Here is a 13,507-nt window from a genome sequence, read left to right as displayed (position 1 = left end):
TTCTCCAGCTTACTGGACTGGTCTGTAGGTATACGCTTTTGATAGTTCAATAAAAAATCTATACATGCACAAGTAAAATACAAATATTAAACATATCATGCACCTACTTAAATATCTTTTCAACCCAGTTCAAAGCCACGGATGGCGCTACATAAAATAAAATAAAGTAGAGATCCAGTGACAAAAAATAATAAAACAAGAATTAAAACTGCGCTCAAAAATTTATAAAATTTCATCCCTATAGATAACTGTATAAAGCTGCCAAAGTAGATATAAAAAATTACATCAACACTCAAGTCAGTTAACTGAACCACTGATAAACCGAAGAACGTTTTTATTTTTAATTACATATTTTTTCTTCAAAAGTCATTTTTATCGAATTTATATCACTAACAGATCGATCATGATCTAGTGGTTCACGTGCTGACACTGTATATAATTTTTAACAGATTTATTAGTGAGAATTGCATAATAAAAAAAATCCACTTAATAAATGCATAATTTTTTATTTTTCTGCACAATTATCAATTTTCATGGATGCATAATATGAAACTGTTTAACGAATAATTTTTATTTTTGCCCCATAAAAATCGGGGCACAATATACTGGCAAGATACTTGAAGGTTTTAAGGTCTGTTGAATACACTAGATACTCTATATTGTGATAACATGAAATATTTGTACTACTCAAAGCAGTTAATTTTAGTAAACGGTATTCATTGTTAAATAATCTCTTATCATGCTTTTATTGCACACATACAGGAATTAGAAATATTTTCATGACCTGTAAAGTTTGAGGATATTGGTCCAGCAGTAAGTGTTTGGGATGAGAATTAGGTTTATGTGTTTCTTGTTCCCTTTCCGCCTCAAAGAAAAAATTCATGGTCAGCACCACAGGGCCGTAAGTAAGTCTTAATAAGAGTAGCCAAGGAGTTGACAGTGAGTGATGTTGTCTAACTGTCCTTTTTCTACTTCAGATATTCTTAAACTGTGGCAGGCATGTCACTGATGGCATATGAAAATAATATCGGTTATTACCACACAAAATATAAAAAAATGTGTTAATAAAATTTGTAATGAGCCCACCCACTTTGAACTTCCCACGTACGTGTACACAGGCAATAATATTCTCCACAATTATAGGCTCGTCTTCATCTTATATAGATTTGCCAGTGTTTACTTTACTTGAATTAGTTAAATTCACAATAGATATTCTTCAATTGTGCCATAAAAACAAAACAATCAAACCTGAAGTGTTTTCAGCATTAATTTTTTGGTACTCAAAAAATGATATGTGAGCTTGAAATGTTTCAGAACCACTATTCCAGTCAATAACTTACAAGTTAGACATGGCAAGCGCATATAACACTCACGTAAGGTTTGCGTCAAATCCAACAAGCAAAGAATGGATCTGAGATTACATGGATTCTCTGCAATGTTTGTTATAGATCCTAATGCAATACAGAGTGAGTGAGTTGGAATTAAACACAAAGCTACACAATGGGCTATCTGTGTTCTGTCTAACACGGATAACGAGACCCGGTTTCTACTGTGAGTCAGCAGACATTCTGCTGTGCCACTGAGGGGCTCAACACAGAGAACAAACTTCATTGTATAGTACAAAATCTGCTTTATTTAAAAAATTTAAGTAGGCAGCATGAAATTCGATTAATTAAGTAACTACCTATTATTCATAACTTGTATTTTACGTACAAGGAACTAATGATTTGGTGTATAGGGTATTCAGAAACTAACATAAACGTTTATTGGTGTTAATAAAGAAAAGCTAACAAAAACAAAGACTAAAACTAAACATAAGAGTTAATGTTCAAGTCGTCTCTCTTCGCAGTAAATAGAAAAAAATAGAAGTTTTTAATATCAGTAGTAGAGCAACAGGGTTAATAAAAATAAAATAGTAAACTTTTATATTTTATTCTGAGAAGATGCTGTTGTGTAGAAAGAATATATTTGCGTATGCAAATAAGATTATTATAGAAAATTATTTTACGATAGTTTACCATTATTAGATAAGTTCGTGTTCATAGTTTTTCTACTTGAATACTATGACTTTTTTCTAGTGTTGTTTCTAAAGAAAAACGAATCTGCTAGTATTACGGGAAAAATAAAAAAGCGACAGAATTTCCTCATTAATACTATAATTCCAAATTTACAGATTTGATTGTTTAAACTAATTTTAACAAAGAACAGTTTTCACAAAGTACCTTATAACATATTAAAATTTCTAACCAATAAATGCTGGGAATCAAAAGCATATTAAAGTAAAACGTAATTATAATTTTGTAATTATAAGTAGTATAAAACAAATCTACCTACTAGTCTTGGGTATGCCAAAGACGTAGAAATAAAAACTGAATAATATATTAACATTTAAATAAAGAAATAAAGGAAACAAGTAGTTCAGGCAAGCACAATAACAAAATTGTCATTCAAAGCTACCTTTATGACCGCAAAGATATCTCCAGATGTAATGAAATTAATTTCATGAATTACAGAACACGAAACAAGGATAAAATAAAGCCATACAGACGAAAACATTTATTGAACAGTCCAACTTTATCATATATAATATTCACAGTGCTAAATAGTTTCGTCTTATTATGCTTGTTTATTAATGTTTTGATCGTATATATAATATGTTACGATTATTGTATGAATACATTTTCTGTTCCAAGCTAGTTCACATAACCAGTCTGTTTATTTGACATTTTGATAAATTATTAAGATATCCTAGTTCTCTTTTTTTCACTGGTATATATCTTTCACTGGTATATATCTTTCAGTGGTATATTTCTTTTATTGCTATTCGATTTTATAAGTAACGTTGTAATACGTCAAGATTTTCAGACAAAAACATATTCAATGTGAGCTTTGTTATTGTTAGAGTGATCAAACAAGATAAAATACTTTATAAAATCACCTTATTTGCATATGAAATATCATTGTTGTACAAAATGTTAACACTAAATGTACAAAATATCAGTAATTTATATTGACCTTATTGACCTTAAATTCGTGACTCTGAAATAAATATATCTTTTCTATCAATGAGATACAAATTAACACCAACTGTGATACACTGACATTTGATCGGCCCGGCATGGCCAGGTGGTTAGGGCGTTCGACCAATCTGAGAATTATGGGTTCAAATCCCCGTCACATCAAACGTGCTCGCCCTTTCAGTCGTGGGAGCATTATTATGTGACGGTCAATCTCACTATTCGTTGGTAAAAAGTAGCCCAAGAGTTGGCGGTGGGTGGTGATGACAAGTTGGTTTCTCTCTAGTCTTACACTGCTAAATTAGTGACGGCTAGCACAGATAGCCCTCGTGTGGCTTTGCGCAAAATTAATAAAATAGACATTTGGTCATTGATTTTGTCGGTCCTGACTTGCTAATTTAAATTTACATACATCTTATATTATTAAGTACATAACTTATATAATTTTAACTCAAGTTTTTAGTCTCTCACTAGGTTTTTAACAATCACTCACATTGATAATTTAGCTTTATATTTGTTTCGACTTACAAGCAAAACTGGTACATGAAGGCCTGATAACCCCGTGGTCTCTCCAGAAAGTTGTAAATTTGTTGCTGGAGCTGCTTGAGTCGTAACTTCTTGAAAGTGATCGTGGACACAACATGATCACCCGATAAATCCAGACCGCTTTCCTTCAGGTAACTAGTTGTTTCTTTCCTCTTTTCCAATGATCGAAGTTGTACATTTTTAAAACCCTTTTTGAAAGAAGGCTGTTCCGAAAGAGCCGTTTCTCTTGACAATACTTTACATAGATTTGCACCGTGAGTTGAGGATTGATGTTGTTTTTGGCACTTTTTTGAAACAATTCTCGCCAAAGCCATACCTATAGCGTGTTAAAGTTGAGCAGTTCGAAACTATTGTTATATTTCTTTATAAGCCAATACAAAACTGTAATGTTTAAGTTTACGGTAACTCTGCAGCGGAGCTTAAGCAGAACCGTTGTTCTTCAAATTCATTATAACACACGAAATGTAAGATTGAATAAATAATAAATATGCTCTGATCAACTCTCGAGATAAGTTTGTACACATCACTGTTCTTACTCTTAGCTTTCACACTAACTTTCCGGTTGAGCTAAGCGAAATAGCTGGAATTATTGATGTTTCCCTTTAACTGCACTTCAATACAGACACAAAGCCTAAATAAGTGTCATTTTTCTCAAAATAACTACAACTGACTCCAACAATTATGTTTATTTTACCTTTCATGTTCTACGTAATCTAATACATAAGATCTGATATATAATCCCAAACACCGTAATGAAATTCTCCAGAAAAGAAAATCACTTCTAAAATCTGAGTTCTCTGTTCACATTAACAGTATTATTTTACCCTTTAGTTTACGTCATTTCTCAACAGGACCTTTGTTAGAACCATTTTTGCTCAGGTGTAGTAAAAATCTCAGAATTTTCAACATCTCATTTGGACTTTCTACAGATCCCAGCACTGTCGCCGCTCTTTTCTTTACATTCTCATTAGTGTTTCGGCTTAATTTATGTAGCAATGGTGCTCTTTCTTTTACAGTCTTGTTGGTATTTTTCCTAAGTTCTAACATAAGTCAGTCTTGACCTTTAGGTTTTGTTAACTCTTTTGGTACACTTTAACAATCAATACCTTCTGTTTACTTTCAGGTTCCCATTAACTTTTTTTTTTGTAAGACCTAAGACTAACGATGCTCTTACTTTTCGAATTTTCAACATCCTATTTTAGTAAGTCTAAAATATAATTTCAAGCCTCTTAAGGTTCTAGCTCTCTCGTAAGTGGGTAGTAAAGGAAAAAGCTGTCAGATCAACATGTCCAAGATAATTTTGCATATAGAACAATAATATTGTTTGTAGCATATATGACGAAATTTTACCGAAGCACATGGATACTGACAATCCTGTTAAAGAAACAGCCTTTTCCCTTCAAAATTATAACTTAACACTTTCTTTATCATACATTTAGTGCATTTATCAAGTTTGCTTTTAACCAGGTTGTATAAGTAACGTTACTTTCATGGTACCAACTATAATGTACAAAAAAAACAGTTCTGGTGCATCTCTTACGAAGCACCGAGTAGCAACCACGGTAACACGGCGAATCACATGCTTGAATTTTAGAATTACACTAATTTGTAGAGAGTATCTCCTAGCTGGAATGTTGAAACAGCTGTTTACTAGCAAAGTCGTCAGTTGCGCCGTGCATGCAATGTTCTACGAAGTCAGTAAAACGGTCTCCAGAACACCTGAACTGTATGAGAAATACCTATAATGTATTAGCAAACCTCCATTACTTTGGAACTTAAGTTTGAGTTTTTGGTTAAAATAAAGTAATCTCATACACACGGCCATGTTGAAGATTTTAGTTAAAAAAAAAAAAAAAAAAAAGGTTGTTTTATCAGTATAAAACTTACTTGTATCAAACAGTGTTGCACATCAAGTGATATATGTCCTTTTCCTAATGTGTTGGACTATTAAAAATCTTAACTTCTGTACCACGTTACGACCACATGAATAGTATCAATGTGATTTCTCCATCATTTTACTTGGTTAGTTAGTTCTTAGCACAAGGCAACACAATTAACTATCTGCACTGTGTCCATCGTGAAGAAAAGAATCTCGAACTTTAGCATTGTAAATCCAAAAATTTACCACTGACCCACCCAGGGACCTTCATTTCATCTTGGACTGTTGCAGATTTATATTCTATTTAGAGCTGAATAAAATCTCACGCTAATATTGATTGGTCGTTTGACGTTTATTGGCGAAAAGCAACTGGGTAAAAAAACCGTAAAAATAAAAACATTTTAAAATGTAAAAATTAATCAAGGTAAAACTAAAGAAACTTCAAACACCAAGTAAAAACTTAAATATAATTAAAAAGGCCAATGACACCTAAAAATTTAAAAATACAAGTAATGTGGACAGTGTCATCATCGCCAACGACAGTATCAGTGTTAAACATTGGGACAAAACATGTATACAATGGTGCCGTTATTTAGAGTCGTAACGATGGCACAACAGTAAAACGTGGGTTATAACGACTTGAGTGTCACACAGGCCACATATTGATGCGTCAGTTCCAGATAAATTAAAACAGTGAGTCAAAAACTGTAACCAATGTATAGCCTTGCCAGATAACTCCTCCTTCTAATCTTTATGAAAACAAGACGGCCAAAGAGCAATAGAAGGTTTGATCTGGATATGTTTGTTATCACGTTACTCACTCCAAGTCGATTGCCAACCGGCGCGGAGCCGAGTATTCAATACAAGAACTTCGGTTTACAACTACATCGTTTTTCTTTATTAGAAGGAGATCTTTCGTCGTCCATGGATCCTGCCTTTGATCATATAGGCAAGTCTCTGTTAATAGATTTGGTTTCCAGCAACTGATTCAGGGCCGAAGAATATGAACCCGAGCGTATATGTCAGAAGTAGGGGCTGAAGGAAGTGAACCGAGCAGTCACTGGAAGGAATTATGGGAAGAAGGACAGGAGTAGACGTGGACTTGCCAGCACGTTTTTCCAAAGAGGGCAAAAGACTCTGCAAATGGTTTAAAATAGCTCTGTTAAAGGTACAGAAAGATCTGTTTGCACTTCACGAGAGCATTGGAACATAGTGCAGCAGCATACGTCTGAGTTGTTGGTGAGGACAATAATTTCCGAGTCTTAGGGTAAGAACTGTTGTGAACTGTTTTCAAACGCAGTATCTCTTTCTTCTCTGCCCACCTAGGGTAAGAACGCAAGTAAGAGAGGTGAAAGCCACTACAATTAGCACAGTGAGGGTCCAGTTCACACTCATAAGCATCATGGTCTTTGTCACCGCAACGAGCACATGTCAAAGAGCCATGTCATGATTTTTTTGAGTGACCAAACCACTGACACTGGGAAACATCTGAGAGGATTAGGAACATATGGCCATGCCTTACAGTTCAGATAAACCGCCTGTCAGTCATAATTAGAGCACTGGTAGGCAGCATAATATCGTCCTTGTGAGTGGAGATATGCCTCACTGCAGAAACGTCTTGGGTGGAGAATCTAGTGAGTATCTCTGACTAGGGGATGTTCTTCAAATCCCTCTTAACAATGACTCCTCGTGAGGATTTCAAAGTAGCATAGAAAGTAACCTCGAAGTAACAGAAGTTTACTGTGTTTTGGTGTGAATATTTCCAACAAGATGTTTTCAGAGCATAGCTTCTTGACTGACTTAAAAGAGCCAGCAAGCCTTTTTAGTCCATTTTACATCTTTGTACTTGACTACAAACATAGAAATAACAAAACAAAAGATGAAAAAAGGTGTACATATCAATAAAGAACAAAGTTAAAATTTCAGATGAAAGGTTTTGTTTGTTTGGAATTAAGCACAAAAGTACACAATCAGCTATCTGTCCTTTGCCAACTATAGGTATCGAAACCCGGTTTCTAGCGATGTGAGTTCGCAGATGTACCGCTGTGCCACTGGGGAGAATTCAAATAAAAAAAGTTAATTATATATCAACACAACTTTCATATGTTGGCTATATTTTCTTAAATTAAAAGCTATTATCTTTTCAACTTGTAGCTATTTTTTAGAATTAAGCTACAAGTACGCTATCTACACTCTATTCATCACGAGTTCTAACGTTATAAATCCATAGAATTACAGCTAATTTATCGCAGGACTATCATTATAACAATACATCAGAGATATTAGCAATTAAACTTTGTTTATAATTATACTTATGACTGCTGCAATTATTCAATAAGAACTAGTACAGTTTGTTCTAGAAACGATCAACTCATAAAAATGGTAAAACACAGTTTCACCAAAAAATTTTAGTTTGATTTAGAAACTCTGACAACATTAATATAGATGATTATAAGATTTAATACAATAGATACATTACTATCATATATATGTGTGTGTTTATATCGTGATAATTTACATAATTTAAACAAAATACATTTCCCTTTTTATATTATTAATATATTCCAAGTAAACTTCTCCTTTTAAAATTGTTAACATATTTCAAGTGAAAATCTCCTCTTGAAATTAACATACTCCAACTGCATATTTCTTCTTGAAATTGTTAACATATTGCAAGTGAACTTCCTTCCTTGAAATTGTCAACACGTTCCAAGTGAACACCTCTTGAAATTGTTAACATATTTCAGGTGGATATCTTCTCAACGATAATCGACCAGCTTTCGAACTTTGGTAATAGCAGCAACAATGGTGTTTGTGGTGGTGTGCTGTTTTGGTCGTTTTACAGTCTTATGTATGTTATGGTTTTTACTGGCTAACACCACTCACTGTATATTGAATGTTTGTTTATAAAATTAATGTACTCGAGGCTTTACGTCTCTTTGTTATTTCAATGTAGTTCCTTTAGTCCAGGAAGTGCTTGAATCTGTAATCAAAATTGTAAATTATGTGAAGACTCAAGCACTCAACACTCGCCTATTCAAAGAACTATGCAAAGACATGAATGCTGACCACGAAGTCCTTCTCTTCTACACAGCAGTAGGTTAGTTGTCGAAAGGAAACGTTATTAATCGTGTCTTTGAAATGGAAGATGAAATAAAGCTATTCCTGGAGACTCAAGAAAGGAAAGATCTTGTAGCTCACTTCGAAGATGAAGCATGGAATAAAAAGGTTGCGTACCTAGCCGACATTTTTGACCAGCTGAACAAGCTCAATTTGAAGCTTCAAAGAAGGGAAACACCTTTCTCCTTTTTCAAGATAGTCTTCGGACCTTTGTTTCCAAACTGCAGAACTGGCGTCGAAAAACCAATCTTGGAAACATCGCTATGTTTGAAAAACTTTGCGGAGTAACGGATGAGTCTCAGGTCCAACTGGATCAGTTCTTCAAGGATGAGGTTACCGAACATCTTCAGTCTCTAGAAAAGGAAGTCGAGCGTTACTTCCCTGAGCTATCACAGGAACAGGAGGCCCTGGTAAGGAACCCATTTTGTACTGAACTTGATGTATCCAGCATCCCAGATGATATCCAAGATGAATTTCTGGATATAAGGAGCGACTCTTCAGCTCGTGATCTCTTCAAGGTGAAATCCGTGACTCAGTTCTGGTGCGCTATGTATCAGTCATACTCCAAAGTCAGCATGATAGCTTTACGTGTCCTTGTTCCATTTGCTTCTACCTACTTGTGTGAGGCAGGATTTTCCACTCTTGTCAATATAAAAACAAAGAATAGGAACAGATTGGATGTTGGAGATGACACGAGACTGGCTCTAACAAACGCTCGGCCACAAATTTCAAAGCTCGCTGCTGAAATGCAACATTAGGCACCTCAATAGCTGGGTTGGATAGCTGTTCAAACCTATGTTAATATTATTATAAGAAATATATGTTTTTTTTGTGAATTCAGGTTGGACCAATGTGATTTAATTTGCTAATAAATAATTACAGAATTTTTAAATATTTTTTAGATGTTTCTTTCCCTCTCCTTCACAGAAAATAAAAGAAAAATTAAGCTGCTGATATTAAGCCCTAAGTAGGGGGTCACATGGGTTTCAAACTTTTAGGTAAGGGGTCGCGAGTGTCAAAAGGTTGGGAACCCCTGCTTTAGTCAGTCAGCAGTAAACTTATGGAATTATAATGTGAAAATCTAAGGTTCAGTTCCCTTTGTCGGATTGGTGCTGAAAAACAAAACAAACTGTTTATTCGAATATATTTGCTGAGAAAAGTTGTGCTATATTTTTTCAGTCATAGGTCTATCAGTAGCGAAATTGTTGTTGTTTGGTATTTAAGCACTAAGCTACGCAAAGGGCTAACTCTACTCTGCCCACCATAAGTATCGAAACCCGTTTTCTAGCGGTATAAGTCCACAGACATATCACTATACCACTGGAGGCAAGCGAAATTGTAGTGTAGAATACTCGAGAATTCGCCCTAAGCCATATATATATATGCTAACCATGTTTCCTGTAGCGTTACAGCTACATCTGAGGCGGCATTCCACTTCATTAGCATATGCAGCTGCTTTTATAAAGTTTGATTAACCCTTCTTAAATTCACGTCGTGTTTCTTAGTTATTTTTGATTTATAAACTTTCCAGCGTTTCATAAGAATATCGCTGTTAAGTTTTCTTTACATTTTTCTCGGATATTCTGAAACAACTTGCAAACCTGTGGGCTAGTACGTATTTTACTTATCTTTTTACACAAACTTGGACGTCTGGTCTTTAACGTCCCTCATGCTATCTTTTTCTGTACCAACTTACAACTTGAGTGCTTGATTATTTTAATTATGTATGAAATATTTATCACATACTGACTGGGCTGTACTCTCCCACAATCTACATACCTGGCTCCCGACATAATACTTAACAACAAGCCTTGTCTTCTCGCACAATCTGAGCACCTAGCTCCTGGCATAATATCCACTGATTGGCCTATTTTATCGAATAACCTAAACATTTGACTCTTCAAATAACACTTATTAACTGTTATGTCTTCTCACACAACCCAGTCTGGAAAAAACACTTAAATTTATCATTTTGTGATTTTGGCTTCCCACACAATATAGACACTTCTGTTCCGGGAGCATTCTTAAAAGATATCATGGTTTGATGTCCTCACACTGCCTTTATACCTGGTATTTTAAATTATATTTATAGTTGGTTTCGCACTAAAAGTATATTATCTGACAAAATCTATATGCTTGAGTACTGAAGTTACTCCTGTAGTCTTTTATGTGTTAACCGATCTGTCATAGCCTACACTTTGAACACCTAATGCCTATGTTTACAGTTTCCATCTATTTCTTTTAAAAAATTGGTTGTCATTACAGTGAATAAGAAACACCTTATTCTTGTGTCTACAACTGAAGTCCAACAAATAACATGAATGATCTTGAAACTCATACAATACATCCATTTTTTTTATTTCCCAGATTTCATAGGAAAATTGTTTATCACTTCAGGATTGTGGTATTATTCATTTATTTTTACATTTTCTTAATTTAAGTATTCCAATTCTAGGGGTCCCTTACTCTCTAATAAATTACATTTTTCAAAGGTGAGGTTTAAAATAAGTAGCTGTAATTTTGACAAGTCTATGAACGTCACAGTCTTATGAACTATTTCATCATACAATAGCCATTGGTATAATACAATATGTTCTGATCTCATATTTTAATACCGAATGTCAGTGATATATTTTTTATATCAGTAAAGTATCAGATGATAACAGAAATAGTGTGAGCTGTAACATCAGACCAGTTCTATATATTGTCACTAGATAACGTTGTTACACAAAGTAGGTTCATTATTTTATTGCTATATTTCGAAAATGAACTATGTGAAAATTAATCTTATTATATATCAAGTGCGAAATAACTACGTAATAAATACATACATAATAATTCATATACGGGATAAAAATAGTGCATGAACATAAAATGTATAGTACCTTATTAAAAATAAAATGAACTAGGTATTTAATTAACTAGAAATAATTTGAAGGTGTTGATATATGCTGGTTATCTATTACTTCTGTGACTTTCTGAAACAGCTTGTATGAGAGATATTTATCAATAAATTATAAAAAAACGTAGCACGCTGCTTAGACCATCCGTAAGATTAACTTTTGCAATGTGAACTTTTGGTCAGTATTTCTGATTAAATCATGGAATTATGTTCTAATTGTATTTCTATCAAAAAAAAAAACAAATAAAAGTTTGATATCAAAGATTTACTTAGATTTTTCCAGTGAATTCGTAGCACATTTTTTATTTCGAACACTGTACGTCACAGTAAATAGAAAAGACCTATTTTTCTCTCCAAACATTTCAAATTTACCCATTTTAAGAACATTCCAGGTAGATTCAGTGCTGAGTAGCTGATAGAGAATTTTCTCGAACTTACAAGAATTTTCAAGAAATTTCTAGAATGTTGTAGAACTTTCAAGAATTTTTTCGAACTTACAAGAATTTTCAAGAAATTTCTAGAATGTTGTAGAACTTTCAAGAATTTTTACGAACTTACAAGAATTTTCAAGAAATTTCTAGAATGTTGTTCAAGAATCTTTCAGGATTTTCTAAACGTTCCACAATAATATACATACAGGGGCTCAACACTCACCACTTCTGTTTAGTTCTAACTGCCTAAGTAAACACATAGACCTATCTGATTTTATCAGAGATGGCATCAAAAAGCTGCAAGAATTCTCCAGACGCATTCTGCTATGTATGTGGCCAATTTATCGAGACAAGAGCGAAAAAATAATGTGACAGCATCTGCTAAAATGTGTGAAGCCTACAAGGCATATTTCGGCATGCCTTTCGGGGATCAAGACAAACTCTATGCACCTCGTTTTACCTGCGAGCACTGCAAAAACACTCTAGAAGGTAAGACGGACACAATTGTCTTGCTTGAATAGGAAGATTTTATATTATACAAATTTTAGACCTTTTAAAACTTAAATATTTTTCAATTTATTTTTTCAACTTCCAATAGTATACAAAAATACCAGATATAAAATATTTTGCATGAACCTCTTACACATTACTTGTGGGTGAAATAAATTTATTCTTCATAATAACAATTTTATTTTGCTCTTTTGCAGGATGATACAGAAGGGAAAAGAGAGCCATGAAGTTCGCTATTCCAAGAATTTGGCGTGAATCCACTGACCACTGAAACAATCGCTACTTCGTGATGTCGAGAAAGCCCACTTGTAGAGAAATATATATGCAAAAACGGCTCGTTTGGGTTGAGAAAATATTTTACATAAAAGAGCGAACAACGTGAACCTAACGATGACCGAAGAAGGTCAAAACGTTGTTCGCTCTTCTATGTAAAATATTTTCTGAACCCAAACGAGCCGTTTTTGCATATATAAATCGCTACTTCGGCATGTTGGACTCTTCCAAACTTCGGGCTGGCAAGAATACATCTACTATCGTGTATCCGGACCTTCCATCATCAATCGCCCCAGTGCCATACTGTTCTGAGCTCCCTGTACCCACTCCGGCAGAGTGCAAGTCGCAAGTCAGAGGAAGCGTCACCGACATTTTTCAAGCTTCTTCACTCGTGAAGATTGGCTCTGCTTTTGCCACAGTGTATCCGGTCTGTGCGAGGCAATTGGAATTGCCTGTGACACGAACAAGTGGCGTCTCTTCATTAATAGCTCATCTAGAACCCTCGAAGCTGTGCTCCATAACGGGAATAAGTATCCGTCTCTTCCCCTGGCTCATTTGGTGCACCTCAAAGAGAAAGGCTAGCGCTTCCACCAAGATATACACGCTATCAAGAAGCGTGTAACGAAAACACGATGGGAGACTATATTTGGGGGCTGGTATGTGAAAGTGATTTACATTACAGTCGCAAATCTCGAAAAACTACTCACTTCTAAACATTTCTGTATAACATTAGTATAAATACGTGTTCATCTTGATTTATATGATGTTTTATTCAGACCTTATGTAAATGAAAATGTCCAAATTTGCCCGTTTTTACATAGAAAATAGG

General features: G+C 34.4%; 1 protein-coding gene across 5 annotated transcripts in view; it reads right to left on the bottom strand.

Annotated features, from left to right (window-relative positions):
- LOC143249147 (potassium voltage-gated channel subfamily KQT member 1-like) overlaps window positions 1–13,507 on the bottom strand; it is a 100,242-nt gene that overhangs the window by 51,055 nt on the left and 35,680 nt on the right. For 4 of the 5 annotated variants that reach the window (XM_076498547.1, XM_076498548.1, XM_076498550.1 and 1 more), the window contains exon 1: window positions 3,546–5,058. The exons of the other annotated variant lie outside the window; for it this stretch is intronic. In XM_076498547.1, the coding sequence (XP_076354662.1) occupies window positions 3,546–3,877 (332 nt within the window). In that variant the 5' untranslated portion in view covers window positions 3,878–5,058. Of the gene's footprint in view, window positions 1–3,545; window positions 5,059–13,507 lie in introns of those variants that run through there. 5 annotated transcript variants of the gene reach the window in all.

Source organism: Tachypleus tridentatus, chromosome 4 (assembly GCF_004210375.1).
Source record: "Tachypleus tridentatus isolate NWPU-2018 chromosome 4, ASM421037v1, whole genome shotgun sequence".
In the NCBI taxonomy this organism is placed as follows: domain Eukaryota; kingdom Metazoa; phylum Arthropoda; class Merostomata; order Xiphosura; family Limulidae; genus Tachypleus; species Tachypleus tridentatus.
Note: the sequence above shows the minus strand (reverse complement) of the source record. Positions and strands in the feature narration are given on the sequence as shown.